The 27,521-nt window shown below is 39.5% G+C and overlaps 1 protein-coding gene across 3 annotated transcripts in view; it reads left to right on the forward strand.

Annotated features, from left to right (window-relative positions):
* CPEB4 (cytoplasmic polyadenylation element binding protein 4) overlaps nt 1-18,792 on the forward strand; it is a 64,058-nt gene extending 45,266 nt beyond the window's left edge. For 2 of the 3 annotated variants that reach the window (XM_007190320.2, XM_007190321.2), the window contains 6 exons: nt 3,497-3,670; nt 8,095-8,184; nt 8,557-8,675; nt 10,056-10,170; nt 11,721-11,902; nt 14,371-18,792. In XM_007190320.2, coding sequence (XP_007190382.1) covers nt 3,497-3,670; nt 8,095-8,184; nt 8,557-8,675; nt 10,056-10,170; nt 11,721-11,902; nt 14,371-14,598 — 908 coding nt within the window. In that variant the 3' untranslated portion in view covers nt 14,599-18,792. Of the gene's footprint in view, nt 1-1,731; nt 1,756-3,496; nt 3,671-8,094; nt 8,185-8,556; nt 8,676-10,055; nt 10,171-11,720; nt 11,903-14,370 lie in introns of all 3 variants that reach the window. The other variant, XM_007190319.2, reaches the window with a different exon arrangement.
* The last annotated feature ends 8,729 nt before the right edge of the window (nt 18,793-27,521 follow it).

The following is a 27,521-nucleotide window of genomic DNA, read 5'->3' on the forward strand; positions in this document are numbered from 1 at the left end:
TTTTAAAAGCCCACTCTTTTCAAATATCTGTTTTCTCAGAAATCCAAGCAGCATCAATCAACTTTTTAAGATTGACAGAACCAAGATATTCAAATCATTAATTTCCCCAAACTCCCTTGTCTTTGAAGCAGTTGTATGAATAGAATGTTCTTAAACAACTACTTCTGTGACATCTTTGTCTTTCTAACCTCTGTCAGGTTCACTAAGTGAGAAAATACGTCCACCCCCACCCCAAATTTAAGAACTACTAAAGTGAAAATCTAACAGCTGAGGGAGATTTTACTGGTTTTAATCCATTTGCCTAAGTACTTTGGTGAAATTCAATGTTATCTAGTAATGATAGACATTATTTTGGTATGAGACATAATTTTATTTTGGAAAATAGGTACATGGTACTTCTAAGTTATATTTGTAACTCAGTTATAACTGAGCTGTACTTACTTAGCATTTATCGAGAAGGCTAAGAGTGAAAACCCTGACCAGTTCGTGTAGTGATCTCTTAAAATGTGCTATAATTTCTAACTGGAAAACCTATCCCAGCTTCCTGTTTAAACTTCCTCTCCAGTCAAGAGACCTCACTTGTTGCATATGTTGCTGTTCTCAGCATCTTTCCTTGAGCATTACAGCACCCCTATTCATGCCATTGCCAGGTCTTGCAGTGCCTTTTCTCTGTTTTCTTTTTAAGGTCCATCTCAGAGCCATCCCCTCCCCTCTCTGTCTCTTTAATCAGAACGAGTTTCTCCTCCTCCTCGGCTTCTGTTGCACCTAACACTTAACATGCCTATTGCTGTAATGGTTACATTACCGTTACTTGCTTATGTGGCCACCTGGCCTTTAAGTTCCATGTAGTCAGACCCATGTGCTTATTTAGCAAGCACATGTGCTTAGCAAGATCAGGCATGCACTCAAGAAATGTTTGTTGAATAGAATTAGGGTATTTGGCCAAACTGCACATACAAGTTCCAGTTTGTTTGAGGGAAGGCATTTTCTCAAAAGTTTTCTGATTTGAAATTTATACTGCCATTTTCTGAGTATTCAAGTATATACATATAATAATTATATAAGTCTATATTATATTGTATTATACTATATTATATTATATTATATTGTTTTTCTTCTCTTCTTGGTTGGAACCTACTTTGTGATAAAATGCCAAACTTTTTACTTTTCAACATTTGGGCCACGGTGGAAGATTTGATTAGGGACAAGAAACTGGCTAAAAGGAAGTTTATAAATTTCCTAAAGACTTCATTTGTTATGAGTTTCTTTATTAGGGAATAATTGAGAAATAGTATAAAACTGCTGTTTATCCTGTAGTGGCAAAAAAGTCATGAATTAAATATTGAAATATCTACTGAATGGCTAGTTAGCAGGGAATTCTGGGAGAAATTAAGATCAATATGGTAGGAGCTGGTTTAGATCATGTTACATATCCCTTAGTTTCATACTAGTTTGGACCTTGGGTGACAGAGCAGGAAGCTTCCCTTAAAACAAGTAAGGCTCAATACACTTTTTACAGTGTCCTTGAAGAACTTAAAAAAAAAAATAATGCATTAAATTGACCTCTCACCATCCAAATTCCATATTTTTTTGAGATGCTTACCAGGAAATGAGGAATATAGCCAATTTTTTTCAGTTTCTAAAGCTGGTAGATGAAATCACAGTTGATTCTTTTGACAATGTTTGAAAGGTTGTTTTTTTGTTTTTTTTGTTTTCTCATTTGACATGCAGCAAGGACATATGGGCGAAGGAGAGGTAACATTATTGTTTCTAACTTTTGAATGTATCAGTTGTATTTGGAGAGGACCCAAGTTGCTCAATTTCTAACCCTTGTTGGGAAGCGGGTAGGGGGAATGAAACATAGCTGTGATCAATACATACTTTATGTGTTATAGTTAACATTATAGACATTCTAATTTGAAGGAGTCAGAATGGTAGGATTTGGATTTGAATTGAAATAATTTCAAACTCACCTTATTTATATCTGAAGATTTGTTTCCCTTTTTTCCTTTGTGAAAGGAATTTCTTAGGAGAACAAAATTAAGAATCTTTAAAAAGGAAAATATAGTATGACTGGTCCCAAAATACCTGATTATATTGGAGGTTCAGTTATGCTTGAATAGCTTAAATCTACTTTCAAAAATTTTTATATATTTGTCTATTTATTACTGAGCATAATACTGCATTTTGTTTAAAATGAGACTAAATAGATGACTAATCCTATAAATTTCAAACATTGGGGGGGGGGGTAAAGCTCTACACAGTTTAGAGAATTTCAAAGAATCATTTCCTAGAGTGTCTGCCTGAATAAACTTTATTTTTGCCTCCTGTACTATAGTTTTGCCTTTTTATAAGAAAGTAAGTTAGACAGTTAAATAACGTAGCTTTAAAATATAAGTGACTTTTGAAGATCCAGAAATAACCTCCAATTTTAGAGTCATTTTTTATCTTCATTATATAACTCTTTTGAACTGTAGTTTTATAGGGTAAATTCATAACAAATATACTGTCAATTGTGTTTAATAATGAAAGTTGAAAGGAAGACAAGTGTGGTGACAAAAGGATATTGGAATGTTTCAGTAAAGGAAGAGCACTTAAGATATGTTTCTGCAGAATCCATTAACGAATTCCTTATGTAGTACCTAGAAGTAAATTGGCAGCCTGAAAAGTGACAAAACAGTGCTTGAGAGATTCTACAGTTCTTTGTAGCTCTTTGCTTTGTTTATGATTTATAAGTTCATATTTTACTGGCAGGTAAGTATGGGAAGAATATTAACCACATTGGCATCTCTGGTCTTTTCTGTTTTTATATTCTGAATGATAGGATTTTTTAACAGCAAACGTAATGACTAGTTTTTAGAATTAGACACTACCTGTACCAGCTGATAATTACTCAACTAAAAGAAAATTTATCTTTAGCATGCCTAAAAATCTTAAATTCTGTAAGACTAGCCAACAAAATTGGATAACAGCATCAAGTGGATTTTGATGGCATCCCGTTAGTTAAGGTAAACTGAATGCTCACTTTAAAAATCAACTTGTTCATTTTAGGGACATTCTTAGAGGAAATTGGGCAGGCTGTATTATATGATGTTTTACAGAAATTTAAGTGATCTAGCATCTGATAGTCAAATTTAATACTTAGTGTACATGTGTAGGTTGCCAGTGGCCATGGGGCCCTGCCAAGGTGGTGCAATCTGCTGCCAACTGCTTTCAAAAGAGTGCTCCCTCCTATTGTGCTTTCACCTCGCTCAAGTTTCTGGATCCCAGTGGGATGGTTGAGCAGCCCTCTATTTAACCATGTACTTTCTCCCTGACTCAATTGGGACCTTAAGGTGATGGAAATTCAAGAGCATATCTAAGTGATTTGTTGTTCAGTGAGAAAAATAAAAGCAGCAGTTTTATTGGATCTGCTGTTTTCCTTGTTTCTCGTGTAAGATAATCAGTGGCAAGGAACATTTTCTGTTAGCTTTTTTTTTCCTGCTTTCTGTTCCAGGTCAGTCTTCACTGTTTCCAATGGAAGATGGATTCTTGGATGATGGCCGTGGGGATCAACCTCTTCATAGTGGCCTGGGTTCACCTCACTGCTTCACTCACCAGAATGGAGAAAGAGTAGAACGATATTCTCGCAAGGTGTTTGTGGGCGGATTACCTCCTGACATCGATGAAGGTATATTTAGAAAGAGCCGTTTATAAATGGTGCCCAGACTGTGGCGCATAGTAGGTAATGCATAGGTAATGGTTGCTGTCATTATAATAACAGTCTTATCTGGCTCCAAGTGTTCAGTTGTGATTGCATTGTTCTCTTGTCCTGTCTTCCTAACACAGCATGTAAGGTTAGTTCACAGAAGGAAAGGGAGCGGGACTTTGGGAACCAGCTGAAGCAAGTGGCTGGACTAAATCAAAAAGAGTTAAACATCATTGGGAAAACTTCTCAAGGATTCTGTTGTGGGCAAACACAGACGCTAACTGCATTTTTGTCTGTGTGTCCTTCCTTGGCCAAATTCAATTATTCATTTTCCTATTTTCTACCTTTTATGAGTGCTCTGTAAATGTACAGTTAATTGTTTAAAAGTTTAAAATCTTAGAATAAGCCTGAACTTTTGAAAAATATAGCCTAGAGTCTTAGGGAATCTTAAGAGTTATATCATTTTCTCAGTATTTTTTCACTTGTCAAATATTTACATGCTTTCTGAACGTTATAAACTGTTCTTAGGATTGTTTAGAGTAGTAAACAAGATAGAAAGCCCCTGCTCGCATAGAGTTGATATTCTAGTGGGGGAAGGGAGATAAAAAATGTGTGAAAATATTAGAGAATAAGTACTGAAAAGAAAACAGGTTGATGTGATAGAGTGAAGTCTCAGAAGGGAGACTTGTGAGATTAGGTGGTTAAAGAAATCCTCTTTGAGGACGTGATATTTGAGCTGAGACCTGAATAAGGAGCCAGTCATGCAAAAAGACATAGAGGACTATTGTCCAGAAGTATTTTATTCACCTGTGGGTCTAAGTGACCCTGACAAAAATCAAAGTAGCGACCATATAGCAACCACATATCCTTGCTTGCTTTTTTTTCCTAATCTATTTTGTCTTGGTTTCCTGAATGGAAATGGAAAGAAATGTTACGGAGGATAGAAGAGTTTTCTCTAAAAATCTATAAGGTCTAATAATGAGGTTTAATAACTTCCCATTTAGATTGAGATTAAACTTACTGAGCCACTACATTTTCCTTAAGATGATCAGTCTTTTGGAAGGTTGAGACAAAAATGGCTTCAAAACAGCCAAAGATTGAAATAAACACAGGGTTGTTTTTTTTTTTTTTTTTTTTTTGTCTATGATAAAACGTCCCGGAGGAAGCTGTGCTGAAATTTCAGGCCAGACTGGCTCAATCTCCGTTCTGTCGTCAGAAGGCATAGCTTCTGCTCAAAGTGTTCATCCTGGGCTAAACACCTCAGCATGATGTTGTTCACTCCAGTAAGCTCCTGGGTGTGACCTTTTCTTTTCTCTAGCTGGAATCCTCACTTTCCTTAGCATTATGGATTCTAGGTTTTATGAGCCTTTAGAGGTCAAATCTTTAACACTCCTGAGCCCTGGATGGACTTCAATGAGGAAATTATATGCTTATATACAGAGAAGACTGAATTTTATCTGACCTTGCTTGGGATAAGTTCCTTCTCTGGCCTAGTTAGTCTGTATCTTTTAGGAAAATTACTAAGCAATCTTAAATGTATCGTTCCTAAAATTCTTAGAGGCACAGGTAAATTTGACCAAGTTGGCAAAGGAGGTGGTTTACACTGAGCAAAATTAATGGGAATTGTGTTAGTCATCTTGCTTTATCCTCAAGACCACGTATGATGATAAGTCGGTAGCAATTTAGGCAGGCAGCCCTTTCTATTAAAATGTGAAATATGTATTCCTGAAGAATACTGTGTTCTGCGGAATTGTGCACTAAGAATCACAGGGTTTATGGGGCAAAAGGGGCTAGAGGCAGATCACTTAGAACCTAATGAATTTTGTACCAGAAGCACTAACAAAAAGAGAATTAGTACCTTGGAAATAACGTGGACAATTCAGGCAAGCAGCTCAGTATGGTTAGAGACTGCCTCAAGGAATATTGAAAATGCACAAAACCAATAGAGCAGAAATTCTGGCTTGCTAGCTTGGAGGCAATGCAGATGAAAGTGGACCTCTGAGCAGCTGAGGAATGCAAACTCTCAGGAGATAAGAGCCCTGCAAGGTTGGGGGGACACCTCTCTGACCAGAGAGGCTTGGTTGCTGTGCTCATTTTTAATTTTCTTATAATAGAGCTGAGGGGGCTCCTGCCCGCACATCACACAAGCTGGGGGCTTTTTCCTTTCCTGCCAGAGGTTGTGGTTCTCCCACTATGCTAGCTCACCTTGCTTAGGAAAAGTCATTTGTGAACCAGCATAATGTCTAGGTTACACTGACATCATTCCCCTATTTATCAATCTCACACGAGCTAAACGGTACCGTAGCAACAGGCATCATAGCTGTTCGAACAGACTACTGTTTCACAATCTGGAGGAGATGAGAACAGTTCTACCAGACTGAAATTTGAACATGTTTCTCATCTCTCTTTTCTGTTCCTGCCCTACTCCCAGGTCTTATCTACATATGCTTACCTACTCTTTCTAGAAGTTCCCTGGAAATTTATTTTCCTATAGTCTACTCAGTAGTTCTCCAAATATATAATATAGCATAACTGGTATCGTTTACATTAATAGGAAAATACGATCAAGTCTTCCTTGTCCATCCCATGTGCGCTTCCTTTACCTTCTTCATAAGCCTCAGAGATATTGGTGTCCAAGGAAGATGGTTGGTGAGGGGGAAGAGGGTGCCAAGTGGAGGGCGTGTGTAGGTATACACACGGAAGGGGCCTGCTCAGAGGCCTCGGCAGCAGTGTGCACGCTGCCCAGTAAATCAGGGCAATAAGGGCTAGGGTGCAGAGGTGGAAGGTAGAGGAGACTGCCAGGGCAGCTAGCTGAAAGATGGGTTACGTTGAGCAAGGAAGCCAACATATTGAGGATAATGAGAACTTGGTTTCTCATAGCGAGAAGGGAATTTACAAACATGGGAAGGGGGGAAGGCTAGAAAAAAACATGAGATGTTGGAGTGGACTTGCAGTTACCAGTATGAACTCATTTTTATAAATGTACACAGATATAGAAACAGTTATAAATATATCTATGTGCATATTCATATATTTCCTAGCTTTGTCCTCTGAGAAGACTTAGAAATAATAAATATCCACTAGCAATGACTATATGGAATACCTAAATCTTAGTTTCTAAATACCGTTTGTCACTGAAAGGAATGAGGATTTCTTGGGCGGGGGCGGTGGGCGGGGGGTGAGAAACGGCTAATTCTAAGGGTAGGGCAGAGAAAGAACAAGATGAAAGCCTGGAGTATCTTCTTGGGCCAGGAAGTATGGAAGCCCTTGAAGGATGATGGGGGGATAGGTCAAAAGGACATAGGAACCCCCTCTGGCCAAATCAGGGACAATTTTGAGGACAAATTGAACATCAAAATAAATGAGGAGAGAATCAGATTACAACCCATTGAATAAAATAGGTCCATACTGATATAAATAAATACATGACTAAATAAATGGGGGAGAAGGGAAAACTCTTCCTTATTGTATAATACTAACTAGTAAATGTAGAAAGATTGATAGAAATAGGTAATCAGCATTTGGCAGTAATCATTGTGGTAGCTGATATAGGTAGGAGTCTTCAATGGATGCCAAGTCTAATGAGGGAACAGGATATTGATGGATAACACAATATTCCCCCACAAAATACTAATCAAATTCAGAGGGGAAAATGGTTTCTTTTTGGTGGAGAAACTAGGCAGGTATCAATTTGACCAGCTGATCAAGATTAACATACCTAGTGAAAGGACAGGATGACAGCATCATTATGGTGGTTTTCCTGTTTGGAATGCATAGGTCATGCGGAAACAGTACCGACCCAGGTTGAGAGCCATCCTGCAGAATGAATGGTCTGTATATTTTAAAGCTACTAAGCATGTAAAAGACAGGAAAGAATGAGGAACTATTGTAAACTGAAAAAGACTGATGACCTGGGACATGACATCTAAATGTAGCATGGTTCTGGATAGGATTCTGGATCAGGAAGGAAAAAAGAGATATATTGTGATAGTTTAAAATTGGGATGGAGTCTGTGAATTGGGAAAGAGTGTTGTATCAATGTTGATTTCCTGATTGGAAGCGGCGTTGTTTGGTGGTACATAAGGGAGTGACCTTGCTTTGAGCAGGTACCAGTAGTTGTGTTTGGGGGTAATAGAGCATCATGTCAGAAAAATATGATAGATAGATAGATAGATAGATAGATAGATAGATAGATAGATAGATAGATTCGTGCATAGATAGAAGGGGAAGAGGCGGAAGACAAACGCACAAAATGTTAACAGTAAGGGGAATCCAGATGAAGGAGATGTGGGAGATCTTGGTGTACTATTCTTGTAAGTAGTAGATTGGAAACTTTTTTCTAAACTGTTTCCCAAAAATGAACATAAAAATATTTAAATCTACTTTTTTGGTTTGTTGTTCATTAGATGAGATCACAGCTAGTTTTCGTCGCTTTGGCCCTTTGATTGTGGATTGGCCTCATAAAGCAGAGAGCAAATCCTATTTTCCTCCTAAAGGTAATTTTCAATATTCAATATACGTGCATAGTTTATCCTTATGTTCTTTTCATAAATGTTTCCCTTCACTGTACAATTTTTCATTGTTAAACTTACATTTTCCCAAATATGTCTTTAAAATTTGTATTTAGTATGTACTTTCAATTCAGATTTAATTTTACTCTAAAAGAGGTTTCAAGAGAATACCAAACTGAACTTAATGTTGATATTATCAGATTTAGGGTGAGGTTTAAGTTTTAGAGGTTTCTGTTTGTTTGTTTGTTTTCATTTTTTTCTACACCTTTTCCCTTCCTTAGTTTTATGCTTCCTTTCCCTCGAAGAATTATTTTAAAAATAGGAAAAATATAAGCCTTTCAAAATTTTTTTTATTAGGCTATGCATTCCTGCTCTTTCAAGATGAAAGCTCTGTTCAGGCTCTCATTGATGCATGTATTGAAGAAGATGGAAAACTCTACCTGTGTGTATCAAGTCCCACTATCAAAGACAAGCCAGTAAGTGCAGTCTAGCATGAAAATAGCTTCTCATTTTTGCCTCTGTTTGTTAGCTCTGAAAAACCCACAGACATCTTAATGTTTCTGTTAATTGACACGTTTGTAAGTAGAGTCGAAATGAAAAAGTTTTGTTTCTGTCAGGTTCCTAACATTGACATTCTGTATATTTGTGCACATTATTTTGACATTGAATTTTTGGTTAGTTAAAATATTGATGAATCTTTCTATTAAAAGACTTTACCTGGTAATGCATTTGATAAATATAAAGTAGCTGAATTTCCTCTGAATAATAGAACTCAAATCACAAATAGGTCTGTCTTTCTCTTTCCTCTCTTTGATCAAGATTTTACCCAATACTATCCTTAACTTTTTGCATATGGTACTCGCCAAGTAAAATGAATTATGTATATACATAAATGTACATTGCATATTGTTTCATTCTGAAGAAGTTTTTCTTTATTATAAAATTTAGTCTTTAGGAATAGTAGCAACTAGCCTGTTTTGACAAATCTGGCAAACCAACAATCTGTTATCGCTCAGCCAGTACCTAGTGATGGGGTCCAGTTCAGAATGGAGGTGCCAGTGGGCTCAGCTCAAACAGTGATTTGCAGAGTTCCTCTTAGTGTCTTAGGGTTGTCCCAGAATTCTTATGTGGCTAGTCTCTATTTGACTTGCTTGTTCCCTGCCAGTCCCTAAATTTAGGTATTTAAATTTGGGACATTCTGGCCTTGGGACTTGGTTTGGTGTACCTGTTGGGAATACCCCACTATCAACCCCTTAGCCTTTGGTGTGGGCATTGGTAACAGTTAATACACGCAAACAATTGGATTGAGGTACTTGATCCTTGGTTGTTGTAATGGACACACTGATGTGTTTTATCATAAAAAGCTTACTGCAGATATCATCAATATTTTTATTTTGAAATGCTTTTTGAAACAATGTAACAGATTTGTTAGTATCAGGAGTAGTTTGCATTTCCTGGACATAGGATTGGACACACAGTCCTAGTTCACATAGCACTGAATACTAATCAACATCCAATACCGTGCTAAATTTAAATTATATGGCTACTGGGATATTGCGTAGGAGAGAGGCCCAAATAAGCTGTAAAATAGTTAATTAACTTACAGATAATTAAGGGCATGTTAATGTTAAGTGATTTGGGTTACAATAGGCAATTAAATTGAACTTTCCACCTTGGTTAGTTTACTCTTAAATATGAAATGAAAGGTTGGAATATGCTACTTGTAAGTTCTCTTGATTTGTAATGACATGGATTATTGCTTTTAAAAGTAAAATACTCTGCAATAATTTTAAACTTCCTTTCTCCATAAATTGTCTGTGTTGAGAATGAGACATTTTGGTTTGCACACTCTCTAGGTACAGATTCGGCCTTGGAATCTCAGTGACAGTGACTTTGTGATGGATGGTTCACAGCCTCTTGACCCACGAAAAACTATATTTGTTGGTGGTGTTCCCCGACCATTGCGAGCTGGTATGATTAAACAAAGAAACAAACAAACAAAAAAACCCTATTTATCCGTTAGCATAAGAAATATACAGATTTTTCAGGATAGATTCTCCATAAGCATTTGAGTTCATGTCTAGGAGTGAGAGTTCTGGAATCCAAGTGTCTGGGCTTGAATTCATGTGCTCTGCTTCCAGTTAATAGCTGAGTAACCCTGCTCAAATTAATTTCTCTAATTCTCCATTTCCTCATCTGTCAAGTGGAGTTATAAGTGTGTCCTTTATGGAGAGTTGTTTTGAGGATTAGATGAGATTGTGGATGCCTAGTGCTTAGTGCACAGTCTCGTAATGCGAATGCTCATCACTCTCATCATCGTCTGAGAGAAAAAAACCCTTCAGGGATGGGTTAGGTATCGAGATGTTCGCTGTTTGTTTCCCACGTCCCCATGTGCTCAACGGCTGCTTACTGAGCTCTGAAATACAGCAGCGTTCTCAGCAGTGCATTGTGTTTTCAGAGCAGTGCTTACAGAAGAAATTTCATCCCCAACTTCAAATAATTTGAGGTTTAATAGTATAAGTGACATAAAGAACATAAAATGAACATGAATGCAGTTTCAGAATTGTAACATTTCATGGAGAAGAGGATACATTTATTACTTCAAGTTTCTTTTTTTTTTTAATTGATTTATTTTTTATTTATTTATTTTTGACCGCGTTGGGTCTCTGTTGCTGCACGCGGGCTTTCTCTAGTTGCAGCGAGGGGGGGCTACTCTTCGCTGTGGTGCATGGGCTTCTCACTGCAGTGGCTTTTCTTGTTGTGGAGCACGGGCTCTAGGCGCATGGGCGTCAGTAGTTGTGGTACGCAGGCTTGGTAGTTGTGGCTCGCGGGCTCTAGAGCGCGGGCTCAGTAGTTGTGGTACACGGGCTTAGTTGCTCTGTGGCATGTGGGACCTTCCAGGACCAGGGCTCGAACCCGTGTCCCCTGCATTGGCAGGCAGATTGTTAACCACTGCGCTACCAGGGAAGCCCTACTTGAAGCTTCTATGTGAAAAATTGGCAAATAGCTACACGGTAAGGAAAGGTAAAAAGGATTTTGTTGGAAATATGCTCGAAGGACCCCCAAAGAGCCGGCCAATCAGCTTTCTAGTGTTCAAATGATTATTTATATTAAGCAGTACATTGTTAACTGGTAAATATATGGTACATCGTGGCGTAGAGCAGATAGACCAGGGTGCCAAGTGCAGCACAATCACTTAACTACCCATGACCTTGCACAGATTAATCATCCTCTCTGTGCCTCAGTTTCCCCAGAAAATTACTACCTACTTCATAGGGTTGTTGTGTAGATTAAAAGTGAACATATGTGAAATACTCAGCAGAGTCCCTGCCCTTAGTTACAGTAGATTAAAGACGAACACATGGACAATTGGTTATAATAACTAGTTTCATTTTAATAATTATTGTAATGACAGACAGATGAACTGCTTTTGATGTAAGAGCCAGATGAATTTTCCTGATTTGGTGAGCCAGATGAATTTTCCTGATTTCAAATGTCCTATTTGCTCCTTCCGTATGTAGTGGAGCTTGCCATGATAATGGACCGGCTGTATGGAGGCGTGTGCTATGCTGGGATTGATACCGACCCTGAGCTGAAATACCCAAAAGGAGCTGGGCGAGTCGCATTCTCTAATCAACAGAGTTACATAGCTGCTATCAGTGCCCGCTTCGTGCAGCTGCAGCATGGAGAGATAGATAAACGGGTAAGTCCTGGACTACATTCTGGGAAGTTCTAGAAATGGCCGTCTATGTCATTACCAAGCTTGGAGTGGGGGAATTTTATGTGACAATAAATTGACAGCTGATAGTTATTCCTGTAGGACCCATTAGATGCATGCTCTAGAATACATCTAAGAGCTTCAAATGAATTTCTTCTGTCTCTTAGTTTTCTGGATAGCCTAACCAGAACATTACAGTCACTTTGCTTGAGTCCATTTAATCGTTGCTAAGGTATCACCTCCATCCATTCGCTTATTCAGTTAGTCATTCAATGCATATTTACCAAATCCTTTGTACTATGTTATATCAGCTATACAAACATGAACACCCTTGAGATCTCCTCACGGTTTTTTCTTAAACCTGGGATATCAAAAATACCTCAGCAAGCCCTATTTTCCTATGTAACAAATGATTGAGTAAATTCATTTCTAGGACGGCATGTCTAAGAAATATTTCATTGTAACAGATTAAGTAGAAGAACTCAGAATCCTTTCATCTGTAATCTATTTTACTGCCTGAAATTAGGTAGTAGTTGATTAACATTATTTTCACACTTTATATTCCTCTTTGTTGTGTTTATCCTCTGAATCAAAAGGCTGGAAAAAAACCCTCAAAGTTAACTCTTCTGTTTTTTAATGTACTGTATTTGAGACTGTGTGTTCCATTATATGTCTTTTTTCTTTGCATTCACGAATTTCTTATCTTTGTGTTTCATGCATTCAACAAACATTTTAGTGCCTAGGGCAAGAAATCCCTGTCCTCATGGATTTATGTTCTGGTGGATGGAACTCTATCCTACACCAGTACTACTCAAAATGTGGCTTGTGAACTGACTGCCAGTTGGTAAATGGTTTGTTAGGAGTTTGTGGTGAGATAGGAATTTACACCAGAATGTGAATCTGCTGCATTAGTAAGCACAGTGTTTATAGTTCAGTTGAGATTTTTTCATAGAAAGACCTTCTTGATGAAGAAAGCAATGTGTTGATTTACATTCTGGTGTCAGCTCCTCATTTCATGGCAGACTGGCACTTTCATTAGGGCTGACTTAGATATCCAACACTCCAAGGCATTGTGCTCAGAAAAGTCTTTGTTGATTGACTGTATTGTGCCTTTCTCAATTCAGTACGTAGAAACTATCAGGTCACTAGTGGTTTACACTTACTGCTTATGTTCCATTTCATGTATATTCCACATCAGTGGCAGCTGAAAATTTCCCATGGTAGTGGTCATCATACTGTGAATATATTAAGGAGAAAGGTGTAGATTCTACTGTAAACATGGAGGAAAGGGGCAGGATTAGTTGCAGTATATGTTAACACGCCTCCTTGTTTTTTTATTCACACGAAAAAATATGTACATCTGGGTAAACGGACACTCCTGCCTCATCACTTCATTCCATCATATCGGTTTCAGAGTTGTAAGGTTAGCCATTAGGAATTCAGACTTAATTTGTTTTCCTCTACGATCCAGTTCTTTGACCGGTGTTCCTGCCGTTCTGTAGATGTTATGGAATGGCCTCGGGGCCAGAAGCCTAATCCTCTGATTACGTCTGCTCTTCCTGCCTTCCGTATCACTCTTCTCTTTTTGTTCACAGCTAACCTTTGTTCAGGATTCCTTGTCACAAGTGGATGGCACCAGTGGTAGTCATAGCCTGGTGTAAGGGAGTTTCAATCATGAGTCTCTCCAAGACCAAAAATAACCAACTCTTTTCTCACTGGAGAATTAATAGCCAGGTTATTTTTAATGCTCAAATGACATTGGCCTATTGAACACTGGAACAGACCCAGTTTTATAAATTCACCTCTGACTTTTAGACTGAAGTAAGCCATTCTTCCTGACAAAGAACAAAGCAAGGTTTTAGATCATGAGTACTCTGGCTGCATCTTGTTTTCCTGGAGTTCAAGGTTTGTGATTATAACCCAAGATGTGTACACTGTAAATAGAAACCATGACCCAAACCTTATTACAGCTCAGAGGCTTGTGATGCAGAAGTCAGGCAGCTTCCCTCTGATTTGTACATTGAAGTGCTATTTTGTGGCACTGGGAATCTCTTAGTTGGTCTTGTGTAAATTATAATTCCACATATGACAAGAATCCAGATCCACTAATTAAAGTGACGGTTTGTGTCTGTGAAAACTCTCCTGTGGGTTTAACCTCATAATGTTCTTAAACGTTAAGTTAGCTTCACTCTTAACTTTCTGCTGGGATCTTGCTTTTCATTTGAAAACTGTTCATTTAATAAGACAAAAATGTAAAACAATGGGCATAAAAGCCTTAGCAGTTTCTTAAAAGATGATAGCTAATTTCAGTAAAAGAGTTATTGACCCTTCCTTTGGGGTGCCTTGGCACAGACTCATTCAGACAGTGGATGGAAACGTACATACACGGTGTAAGAGTTGCCTGGTCCATTCACTGAGAAATGTAAACACCCTTGTTTTATTTTTGATTGCAGGTGGAAGTTAAGCCATATGTCTTGGACGATCAGCTGTGTGATGAATGTCAGGGGGCCCGTTGTGGGGGAAAATTTGCTCCATTTTTCTGTGCTAATGTTACCTGTCTGCAGTATTACTGTGAATATTGCTGGGCTGCTATTCATTCTCGCGCTGGCAGGGAATTCCACAAGCCCCTGGTGAAGGAAGGCGGTGACCGTCCTCGACATATTTCATTCCGCTGGAACTAAAGGATAACTACAGTGCTCATTTTCAGGCCTCAGAATAAGTGCACTCTTCTGTTAATTCTGCCCCCTTCCTCAACCTCTTCATGCTGGCATGTCCTTTTGTGCAGTCTGTAACTTAACAATAAGTCTAACGGAAAGAATGACCTATAATATAGGCGTTTTGTAGATTCTTGTGTCACTGAAAACAATATGTATGAACTCCTTTTTCGTATTGCCATCATGTTGCGTGGAAGTTTCATTCTCTTGTTTTGCTGGAGACCAAGAGGATCCAAACTTCCCGCAACATTTTCTTAGAGGAGAGAGAGAAATATTAAAAGAGAAATGAAACAATAGAGTATTTTGGGTTTTTAATTAAATTATTGTTAATAATGTAACAGATAAGAATACTTTTATTAAAATAACCGCATAACAATAACACTATCAATCTCTCCTGACGCGGGGTTTCCCCCAGGGAAGTGCTTTTGCCTTTCTCTTTCTTTTCTTTCATATTTTTTGCCTCTCTCTTTTTTTCCGTCCCCTTTTTATTCTTTTAACAGCAGTGGAAGAAGTTAACAATTATTAACAGGAAAGAGCGTGTTAAAGCAAACACAAATGCATGAGCAAGATTGAAGCAGCATTATAACTAATTTTAAGGGTTTAGAGGCGGAATGTAATTTCATTATGCCGCAAAGTTACTACCACATCAGAAAAAAAAAATAGTAAAGTAGGCAGAGCTAGGTTTATTTTCTTTTAAACAGGTTTTTAAATTTAGAATATAAAAATTGGGTACATTTACTTCTGAGGGGAGTGCGCTTATTTATTTTTAAACTTTTACTTATCTGGTCACAGCCCCAGGAAACCTACCAAAGCTAGAGTTAATGACAACTGGTGGGAAAACTAGCATTTCCTCTCCTAAAGAACAAATATATAAATTTTATTTTTGATGTTATATATAAACTCTATATCCTAATTTACTAACACTCATCAGGTGTCAGCCTTTGCTCTCCATTTTGACGTTAAAAAAAAACAGATCTAGAGATACCTCAAGGATATCATTTTTGATTTTGTGTTAGACTACCATGTGTAGCCAAAACTGGAAGACAAAACCAATATTCAAATTGGCTGCTGATTGGCTTTACTTTTAGATTTAAAGTTACTTTGGGTATCCTGTAATTTAGTTGTAACATAGAAAATGAAAAAAAAAAAGTTAAAAAAAAAGTTAAGTAGTTGCAAAGTGTTTTGCACTGTTGAACTAAGTAACTGTGTAAATCTGTGCAAAGGTACGTATGTTTATCTTACTCTTCCTATAAAATAAAATAACATTACAGTTTCAGAACTTAGCATGGGACATAGTCAGTGTTTGAAGTGCCAACTTCATCAAGTAATGCATGCTTTATTATAAATAAAACTAGCTTTTGAAAGGCGTTATGATGTGTTGAACAGTATGCTTCAGGGGCAAATTGAAAATAGTCTCTTGAAGCCCTGGTCATGGAAGTAACTTTTATTTTAATGGACATTCTCTTATGAAATGCCCTATCCACCATGAAAAGGATTATCATCAGTGTGCAAAACATTAAAAAAAAAAAAAATCTAATGGCAATCTTGCTAGTTGTGCTACCTAACAGTACCATCTTGGATCCTTCAAAACCAAAGACTTGCCCCAGCAGTGCGGTGGAACCACCTGGCTGATGACCCCTACTGATCACCTTTAGGAAAAGCAGTCCTTTATTTTTAATCCAGGCTTTAATGAACTATATACCTGTTAAGTTCCAAAGGTCAAAATGGAGGCATTTGCTGTCTAATAGATACAGAAAGGGAGCTGCTTCTAAAGAATCCCCTGCAAATATTGAAAGCGGTCATGTGAATGGAGGGTGCTCTTGCGTAGCTGGTCAGGGACTTTGTTTTCTTTTCTCCTGAATGACATAATTCTAATTGGAATGTTCATTTGCCTCTTTTTATTCTTTTCAGTGCTTGTAGGTGGCTTGGGGTGTGCTATCGTGCTGTTCCTACCCAGTAAACAGGTGTGATGAGCTAACAAGAAATAAGAACTAGCTTTGAATAATAATTTTTCCCTTTGTACATGACCTGCTGAATTTCGGTACAGTGTTTTTGTAGCTAACTTATTTTGTCATGCACATAATGTATATTTGTTATGCACTACTTTTGTATATCTTGTTTTTCCAACAGTGAACATTTTTAGGCACACTTTTCACTGACGGGATATCTCTTTATGCAATACCTCAATTTTTCATATTGCAAAGAGTAGCTTTTTGTACTTTTATTACTGAGAGATCTTCATATACTTCATTTTTTAATATAAATAATTTTAATAAATTTTATTTTCTTATATTCTGCTTTTTATACATTTCAGTGCTCTGCATACATTTTAAATTATGAATGTTGTGCACTGGCAATGCTATTTTAGAGTCTGCAGAGAAGAGAAAGCATGTTGCTTAAACATCCTTCCCCAGCACCAGCTATTGGTGTACCTATAATTTAAGAAATAGTCTATGTAAAGTCACAAATTAATGAAAAAAAATTCGCATGAAAATGACAGATAACACTGTAGTTCCTAAAAAAAAAAAAAAATTTAAATGCATAAGCATAGGGTAGAAATTTAAAATAACAAAATTGTCTACAGCTTCTTACTAAGTTTTTAAAATTATTCATAACGCAGACATTTTTGGTGAATGTTTTAGCCATTTTTAATATTAATAAATTGGTGTTAAGTGTTTGATTCAGAGATGTCTGCTCTTTTAAATTATATATAAAGAAAAAAAAAACAGCCTGCCGTGGGACAGGTGTGTAATGTTAGTATGCATGACTAATGTAAGGAATTGTTATTCTACTAATATTTACTTGTGATTGTGTGACAAGCGTGTTTACAGATTATTTGGTTACACTTCAATTTACAGGGCATAAACAATTACTATCTATTACTCTGGACTTTATTGATTACGTGTCCTTCAGATTACATGGGATTGTAGTTGGGAGTTACCGTGTAACTCAAAACATAATTAACATGTAGTTAGTTGACAGATTTTAGGGTATCACTTCAATGTACCAAAAGCATGTAGTTCTAGCGCACTAGCGTGGCACCAGCCATGTACTTACAACGTAGTTACAGAGTAATGACATGGTTAGTTTTGCAATGTAAAATAAAGTGTTTCTGATTATTTTCTATGTAAAGGAACCCTCTCCCTTCCCCTTCTGGTCCGCAAGCTTTGGTAAAATATATATACTTCTCCATACACAGACCTCTGCAGAATGCAAAATAAAACTTGCAGTGAATGAATGAATTTAGCATTTTATGAGAGTGCTGTTGGAAAGACTTGATAATTCACCCTTTTTGTTTTGAAGAGTTGAATCTTCTGTTAAAAGGTGACTTAAAACTTGAATGTGATGAATTGTGGCAAGTTAACTTCAAGTTATGTGCAATACTTATTTCAAACTTTTGAAAGATCTTTGCAGTGTAATTCTTTGTTTTTAATTACAGACATTTAAAAATGTCATTTTCTACTGTTAAGAGTAATCCTCTTTCTTGCTGGTGTTTCTAAAGAAAAGAATCAGAACTCAATCTTTCTACTAATGTAAATTTGAGATTATTTTTAAAAATGGAATAAAAGAGGTTTTGGTCATTTGCTTTATTTTATTATCTTATTTTAAAGCTACTGTGATTGATAGCATTGTAAGAATTGGGACAATATTGTATTCAACTGTTTTATTTTTTATATTTTTAAAATTTAAAGTATAATTAGTTTTTATAATTTTCATCAGATTTTTGTTATATTTTTTGGAAGTGAAACTTTTAGCAAGTGGGTGTCTAGTTTTTACTAATCCCTAATTTTTTTTTTTCCAGTGTATTGCTCATATTATCAGAAGGAAAAGTTATTTAAGTATGTCAGTTAATTGTACTACTTGGCTGAATTTCCATATAGTTTTTACTGTGTATGGGGAGGTTGTAGTATTTATTATAGCATTTTAAATAAGGGTAATTCATTTTTTATTAAAGTCATTTTCACGTTAAGTTCCTATTTTTGTATGTTCTACTCTTAAGTTATATAACACAGTTCCTTTTTTAAAAGAGTTCATTTGTTGAAGTGCTAGTGGAAAATTAATGTTATTAAATAGTTTGCAAATGACTATTTATACCAGTATGCATATAATTTTTAAATATTTGTAATGTGAGATGTTGAATGAATAAAACTTTTAACTCAGCTTTCTTTTAATATACTTATTTATTTTCAACATAAGTAGATTATGCTTCCATGGTTGGGGATATAACATTTAAAAAATATGAGGAATGTATTCTTTGGCCAAAGCAGAAGAAACTGAAATGAAAAGATGTCCGGTCATATAAGTACTCCTGGCAAGTGTGCCTTGCTTATGTAAACCCATAAATGTCAGTGGTGGTCGTCTTTGGCCTGCACTGTTAGTTCACACGCTGCCCTGCAGAGATCTTTTCATTTGTAGCCTTCAGCATGTGTGTGAGGCCTAAGCCCAGGATCCGAGCGTTTGGTCATCTGCTTTAAGGCCAAATGTCCAATGAAAGTAAGGGAACACATGTTTACTTAATAGGAAAGGTCAGTATTTGAGAGGTTTGGTTTTGGGTCTTTGTCAGTGAAGAACCTTGATTTCTGGCCACTCTAACAAGAGGATCTGGGTTGTTAACAAGTCTCTCTGGAATTTTAACCACCCGGTTCCTCCCTAGATCCTGACATCACAGGATGTGGCCTCTGGGATTATAATCAGTAGAGCATGTGAATTGAAAGTATTATCTTTGGGTTGGTCCATAAATCATGTGGACTACTGAATACTGTGATGTGTTAGTCATTTGTATTTTAGAGTGCATTTTCAAGTTTTTAAGGGTTTATTATAGCATAAAACATAACACTGAGTATATCCTGTTTTGTCAAATTTAATTTCTGCTCTTTCCTACCTTGGGTATAGTATTCCTAAGACTAGAAGAAACAGTTTTTGTCCTGAGACAAACGGACTCTGGAGGTCTTTTGCTTCTAAGTTGTCTAAATATTCCCAATATACAACTCTTCCAACTGTAGGGGTTTCTGAGAGTTCAGGCTGAACCAGCAGTGCATAGGACCCCCCAGGAGTAACAGGTCACAGAAGCTTTGGCTGGCAGTAGCCAAAACTTAAGTTCAGAGTTCAGTGAAGGGCCCCTGAGAAAGCCCCAAGGACATAGGAGATGTGGGTGACATTTGGTTGCCACCTCTGCTATATCCCTGGGCATGCTGGCATGGTTTCAGCACTGTAGGAGAGGGGGAAAAAAAAAAAAAAAAAAACATGAGTAGATTTAGTTTCTTTATTTGAGGAAATATTTATTTTAGGCAAGTGATATATCAACTATAAGTGATGTAACAATGGTATCTTGAAATAATATGTAGGTGCAGTACTTCTGGTGTCTTAAGTCATGGAATGGTGAATCTGGAAAGGTTGTGTGAGGTTATAAGGGCTGCATTTTCTTATTTTATTCACTGGTAGCTTACCTAAACCCACCCAACAAGGAAAGCTCTTTACTCCATTCTTAACGGTCCTTAACAATGAAGTTATTTCATAACTTCTTTTGGTAATGGGTTTGTATTCATACACAGTTCAGAAGGAAAATAAGTCTTTTTTTTTTTTTTAAGTTGGAGAAATACTTAAAGTCAGAGAGAAAGAAAGTCATTGGGAAAATAAGTTCCTGATTTTAAAAATTAAGGAACATTGAAGGTGTCAATGAAGTGAGTTAAACACATTGAAAGGGTAATTATTTTTCTGAAGTATGTAATGACAGAATAATAAACAAGAAACTCTTAATATTTGTTTCCCAGATTCTCATCTTCAGAGCACTAAGATAGTCCTTACCACGAGAAAAGGACAAAAAATAAAAAATAAAAAGTTCTGTCATTAAATTAGCATCGAAAAATAAAGCATCCTGTTTCTTGGAAAATAGGCAATTGGCTTATTAAGGCTTTGAGAAGTTCTACAGTGAAGAAACCTATTTGCTTTGTTTCAAGTGTTTTCCCCCTGAGTTGCTTTGACCGTAGACTCTGTTTCCAGGTAATGCAGGATCCCTAATGGTACATACTTCTGGGGTGCACTGCTCTACTTGTTAGTACGTTTGCTGGTGTCAGCCTTAGAGCCCCACTTTGGATTGTATTCTGCAAGGGCTCCTGTTCCTGCCCCGCCTGAGTCATATCCTGGGTTGTTGCCATGGTCTGCATTGAACTTGGGTTTGACATACTTGCCTAGCCTCTAACCCCTGTCCCATTTCCAGTTCACCTCCTTTCTTCCCTCCTCTCTCTGCTCCCACCCCAGGAGAAAAAGAGGCGTTTACTCTGCAGCAGAAACTATCACCTTGCAATGCTGTTTTGATTATGCGCCTCGCTGACTCAGATCGGCCCTTATTTCTCACGAGTGCCACAAATACCACGTCACCCAAGCAACCTGTGCTCTGAATCTGCCTTCTGCGGTGCACTGTCTACCTTTCCGATAACGCATATCGTTTCCCTCCTTCAAAAATTTCCTTTGCTAACCTCCCCCAGCACACACCCCACACCCCATGCTCTGAGAATAGGGACCACAGGCTTCAAATAAACTAAGAATTCAGAAAACGAATATTTCTACCCTACTATGAGCCCCTTATCTAGCAGTACCCATTCAGTCTCTTTTATTAGAGAACGTTTTGTTTTAGCTTGCCTGAGTCTTGGTGTATTTTAACTTGGAATCTTTTTCTAGTCAAATTGGGTGTCATTGTTTTGTCTTACTGTGATTCACTGTGGTGACCAGAGTTGGCAAAGTACAGTTTGTTTCAAGGAAGTTAAAAATGAACAGCAGCGTCAAAATCCAATGTGTGCCCAAACCCGCAGTGTTTTCTATTGCAGATAATCTGATTAAGCGTCGGTAAAAACCTGCTTGTGGGTAGGTGGGAGGCGGAGGGTGGTGAATCAGTGAATACAATGCCAGAAGCTCAGCCTGCGCTTTCTTCATCCTTTTCATTGCAGTTCTATTTCAGTAAGCAGGGCTTTGACACCATCAAAATGTCACTGCGATCAAAGCAGATGTCACCATTTTTAAAGAGACTATTTTCAACGCTTCTCCGACCCTACTCCCAGCACCAAAAGAGAGAAGAACCAAACATATCCAGGAAGGATCCCCACTAAACACAAGAGGGCATTTAAAACTTGTTAGCAAGAAGGGAACTGGCAGTAACCTGAGTCTGTGAAACCATAAAAGGTTTTAGACAGAATCCAGAAAAGACCTGAGCCTTGAGCCTCCTTATTTGAACGAATGGAGGCATAATTCACCTCTCATGTTGGAGGGAAAAGACAAGTGGCCCCTTGTGTGTTTAACTTCGGGGGGTGGGGGAGGGGATGTGGAATGGCTTCATGACCGCGAGGGCGATCGATGGTTTGGTTCTGGAAGAGGAAGCTAGCGACTGCTGATGGACTGCGGTGCATCAGGCACTTACGTACTTTGGCAGGTTAACCCCCATTCCCCCCCTCCCCCCGCGAGGCACTGAACAGAATACAGAACTGTGTCCTGTCCCAGAGCAGTTGGGTGACCTGGAAGCTTACACAGCTAGTATGTGGTGAAGCCTGGACTCCAATCCCCACCTACCACATCCCTTCTTCCCCTATAAACCTCACTGCCCCTGGAATAGCAATGGACAGGATTTTTTTTTTTTTTAAGTTAGGTTTGTTTTCAAAACAAAAAATTTCATTCCTAAACCTAACCTGGGTGCAAGCTCTCGTATTTGAAAGTATAGAGATAGGGTGATGAAGCAATTCACTAGAGAGAAGGTGAGTTTTGACTGGAGTCCACACATGAGGTCACTTGCTCCCCAAGAACTGGTTCTTGGTTAAAGGATTTTGCTCAAGGTCATATAGGTGGGTAGGGGAGGCCAGGTAAGGAGGCCAAAGCTCTTCCCTCTGTGAGGCCAAGGGGAGCTCCCGTTTACCTCTACAATTCTTGTCTGCCCCACTGGCCTCCCTTAAATGTGTGTCTGTGATTCAGCAGCTAGACTGGGGTATACATTTCCAGGAGTAGGGGCAAGGGAGTTGAAATGTCATTTCTATTCACTTCAAGGAACTACAGACTCCTTAGTGCATATCCTTTCTCTTTGACTTCACCACCAGGAAAAGACACGTATCAGTTTGGGGAGCAGGAAACAAGGAAAAAGGAAGGGCCTTTTCTCTAGTACTGTGAACCCCCAGATCCCAGAAACACAAGCAGCTCTGGGAGTGAGAAGAAGAATCATGAAAATGATAACATCTACTAGCATCGATGGAGTGCTTACCAGGTGCAGGCATCGTGCCTCTCTGCCTCTGCCCACAGTCCTATGAGGCAGGTACTGTTAGCATGCCCCTTTTAAACATGGTCAAGATTCAGAAAGGTTAACCAGTTTTCAAAATCAGGGTTCACACCCAGGTGCTGTTTCTCCTCACCCCTTGTAAGTTTCCAACAAGAAAGAAATTTTAGTAAAATTTTATTCCCCGCCCCGCATTGACTAAGAAATCACCAAGACGTTATACTGAAAGGATACATACCATTTTAGAAACCCATCAAAAAATTATTTTCCTTTATTTTGTTTGACAAGGATGTCTTTAACGATAAGGTGACGGCTATTCTTTGTGGTTGTTATGTCATCCGCTAAATTGTCAGGTGACGAAGAAGTGGTCCAACCAATCATCATCACACGGGTGCCAAGGAAGGATCTCTAGTTAGCTGGATGGATGGATAGGCAGATGGTTGGATGAACGGATGGAGAATGGATGGTTATGCGGATAGGTAGGTAGGTAAGTAGGCAGACAGACAGATAGATGCAGATAAGGTATACATGTATACAACTATACATCAGATTTTCTTTTAGATTCAAGGAAAATCCCACCAAAGAGAAAGGGTTTTACTTCTTTCTATAGAACTATAATTGAACAACACATTCTATATAGAAATCAAGCCTCTTCATGAATCTCATCCTTTGAGACTCTGCACCGTCTCTGTAATCAGAACAAAAATAGTCCTGAAAACCCAAAGGAGCGGGGGAGAGGCTTTCTTACTGGTGTGCCCTGTTGAATTTCAGAACAGCACTTGAATATTTTGCTTCTGGGCTGAGATGTCAGAATCGTTAAAATAGATTTCTACAGAGAATTTATGTTCCTGATTTTTATATATATGTAGAAAGAAAGAAGAAGTGTTTGCCGTTTTTAGAGCACCGGAGCTCTGGAATGTAGAGCTTTGATCATTGTGTAGCCTGAACAGCTGTTCCTGAGCAGATGTGACACTGTGGAGCCTGGAAGAACCAACTTAGAATTCTGGAACATAGATTTGCAGCACAACGGTCCTTCTGAGGGAGATACTAAGGCCATAGCCAAATACAGTCATCAGTAACTTCCTTTTTATTTGCCACCCAAAGAATTCAAATCAAGGACCAAATGCAAAATTCTAAAACTTGGAAGGGATGCAAGTGGGGACTCAGATTTAGTGCCCTAAAGAGTCCGACTTAAATCCGGATCAGCAGCCCTCCTAGAGGGGTGTCAGAAGGTGGCGGGGAGGAGGGTAGGTGAAGGGGGGCGTGGAGGGAATGGGAAGGATGGGAGGAGAAGGGCAGTGGAATGCAGCTGTCAGGTGCAACTTAGCGTCCAGAAGCCACTGGCACCTCCCTCCACCCCCATACACCCCATAGCCAGGACACAGCGTCCCCCACTCCTGATCGCAATCTCATCTCTCTCTCTCCCAGGGCGAGGCAATTTTGTAGTGACGCTGTAGTCCCCCATAAAGGGAGGGGGGGAATTGGAATCGTTTTTGGCTTTCCTTATACTTGTTTTATATCATAATAGTTTCTTTTCTGAATTACATATGGAGAGTGGAGCTCCATAATTCTCGAAAGTTGGGTTCTAGCCACGTCTTTTTTTGATAGGAGTTAGTGCCGTGTTATCACAGAGTAAGTACTCAATCCGTTTACCTGTTATTAGTAGCATCATAATGACAGTTGTTGTGCTATTATTATTATCTACACCCTTACAAATTGCCAGTCCCTGTACTAGGTGGGGGGCAGGAGTGGGCCGCAGGGTCACTGGCAGCAGGTGGGACCCTCTGATGCTGCTTTCCCACCTCCTGCTTATTCTCACGGTTCAACCAGATCCAGCCTGGCAGAGTTGCCATGGTGATGGAGAAAGCAGAGACTCCAGGCCCAGTGCCCACTGCTGCAGTGCTCAGTTCCTGCTATCTTCCTTCCCATCTTAGGAACAGGGATCCTCCCATGGGGCGACCACACTCTGCAAAAGAGGGGCTGAGTCTGTGCTACCAACATGAGCATGAACTCCAAGGGCCTATGTCTTGGGACCCTGGTTGTCTGGAATCTTTCTCTTTAGGGAAAGAAGCAGGAAAAGAGGAGTGCGAGCTGGAAAGGAGGACTTGGGTCTCTCAGCTGACAGCTCCATTATACTGCTTTTGAGAAAATACGATTTTCAGTTCCTTGATTATTTCCCCTTTGCCCTAATGAACGGCAAACTGTAGGCAAAGTGACCCAGGCACAGAGTGGGATAGTAGAGACCACATAGGTTTTGAAGTCAGGCAAAGCTGGGCTCAAACCCCAAAGACAGGAGCCACCAGGGTTAAGGACGTGGCTCTGGGGTGAGACGCCCAGGATTTCTGTCCCTTTGCCACCGCTGGCTGAGTGACGTTGGCCACAGCAGGTAACCTCTGAGTATCTGTGGTCTCATTCATCAGAAAGGACAAATAATAATACTTCCATCATCGGGTTGAGGTGAGGATTAAATGAGGCAATCATAAACACACACACACCCCAACTATAAACATTAGAGACTCTCATTATCATCACCATTATTGCCCCACATCTGGCCATTGCTGGCAGCAACTACCTCGGGAAGGTCCCTTCCCCTCTGCGATATTACACCCTACCCCACCCATCTCTGTACGGAGGGGATGGTGAGGAACAAGAGATGTGAACGCCCAGTGCCCCGCGGGCTGCAGCAGCGCCTCCTGGCGGCCCCTCCCCGCTGCCACACTCACCCTGCTGCAATTCTCCCCCTGCAGCTAGAGTGGAACAGAAATCTGGCTTTGCCAGGCTTTGCTAAAACCCTCCAACAGCTTCCCTTGGCCCTGGAGATAAAATCCGCACTCTTCCCCAGGCCCGGGCGCCTAGCGTGATCTAGCCCCGGCTGCCACCTCAACCTCCTCTCCTTTTTCTCTCCGTCTCCATCATGCCCTCCAGCCACGCAGCGGACGAACCTCTCTCCTTCCTCCAACGCAAGCCCCCTTTCCTCGGGCAGGGTCTTCGCGGTCGTTTTTTTCCTCCTGTGAGAAATTATCCACCTGCCCTGCTCTGCCTCCTTCCGCGCTTCAACTCAACTCAGAACAGACCAGGGTCCTCATTCACCCTTTGGGACTTAGATTAAACATCACCTCCGAGAGAACTTCCTGAATCACTCTTTCTAAATAGTCCCCCCGCCCCGACTCACCATCATCACACTTGATTTGTTATCAGAAGCGCTCCTTCTGACTAGCATTTATTACACTAATTATCACGCTATATAATTTGTGTACCTGCGTTTTTGGGTAGGGGAGACAAACGCTGTCTTAATCATATTGTGTCCTTAGGACTTGTCACGCACCTTGCACATCATAAGTGCTTAATAAATGTTTGCTGAGTGGGTGACGCACAGGATCCTGACGTTGGTTCTCTTTCCCAGGCCGGCTCTCAAAACTGCCACTAAGAGGATGGCTGTGCTGCAATGGGGCCCCAAGCCTAAGGTATTTCCCAAGCAAAATAGAGATCGGAATGCTCGATAAAGGCAGCTCAGAGTCCTCAAATGCTAATGGGCGCCAAGTTCACCTGGGGATATTGCTCAAATGTGGGTTCTGGTTCAGCCCCCCTGGGAGCCTGAGACTCTGCACTTCTAACAAGCTCCTCAGACCGCGCTGGAGGCTGGAGAAAGAAGCAAGTCCCTGTGGAAGCCTTGGAGTAACAAGGACAGGGATAGTGTGGGTGCTGAGAGAAGAGAGTCTGGCTGGGTTATGGAGGCAGCTTCTGGACAGGAGACTGGGGGACCCAGGCCCCCGGGGGGAGGTAGGGGGAGGAGCAAAGAGCTGGTCTCTCCTGAGGCTAGAACAGACCAGCCAGATACAGCGAGAGGCTGGGAGCTGCTATGTTTTAGAATTTGCCTCAGTCCCAGAGAGAGAATTCTGTCCAGGAGTTTGCTCATTCATTTATTCATTCATTTCATCAACAAATATTTGCACATTATTCTGAGGATACTGTGGGGATGAGACACATAAAGTCTCTGTCCTCTTGGCATTTACATTCTGGGGACAAAGACCTGGATTTGAGCCCTCAGCTGTGTGTGTGTGTGTGTGTGTGTGTGTGTGTGTGTGTGTGTCTATGTGATTTTGGTGAGTCATTTCAGTAATCTGAGCCCTAGTGAAATGTGATGCCCACACCCAGCATTGGGAGTTGTTGGGTGGATCTCAGGAGAAAATGCCTTACAAAGATAAGGTATTATAATTATTCACAGAACCACTAATCTGAATTTTGAACTTGCTCTCTGTTAGCCAAAGGTGGCAATCTGCAAAGGAGAATCATATTAAGAAGTTTTCTTATTCATTCAATCATTCATCCAAGTGTTTGCCCTGTTTTGCCCTGTTCTATACTCTGGCGATATTATGGGGGCAAAGCCATGAAAGTCCCTATCTTGTTGGCATTTATATTCAGAAGAGGAAATCAGACAATCGCCAAGTAAGGACATATATGAACAAGAAAATGTTATTACTGTTAGTGTTATGAGAAAAACGAAACTGGATAATATGGTGGAGACTGGGAAGGGGCTACTTGAACTGGGGAGATTAGAGAAGGCATCTCTGACAGGTGAGATTTAAGCTGAGATATGAATAATACGAGAAAAACTAGCCATGCCAAAATCTGAGGAAAA

The sequence above is a fragment of the Balaenoptera acutorostrata genome, chromosome 2 (genome assembly GCF_949987535.1).
Source record: "Balaenoptera acutorostrata chromosome 2, mBalAcu1.1, whole genome shotgun sequence".
NCBI classification, from domain to species: domain Eukaryota; kingdom Metazoa; phylum Chordata; class Mammalia; order Artiodactyla; family Balaenopteridae; genus Balaenoptera; species Balaenoptera acutorostrata.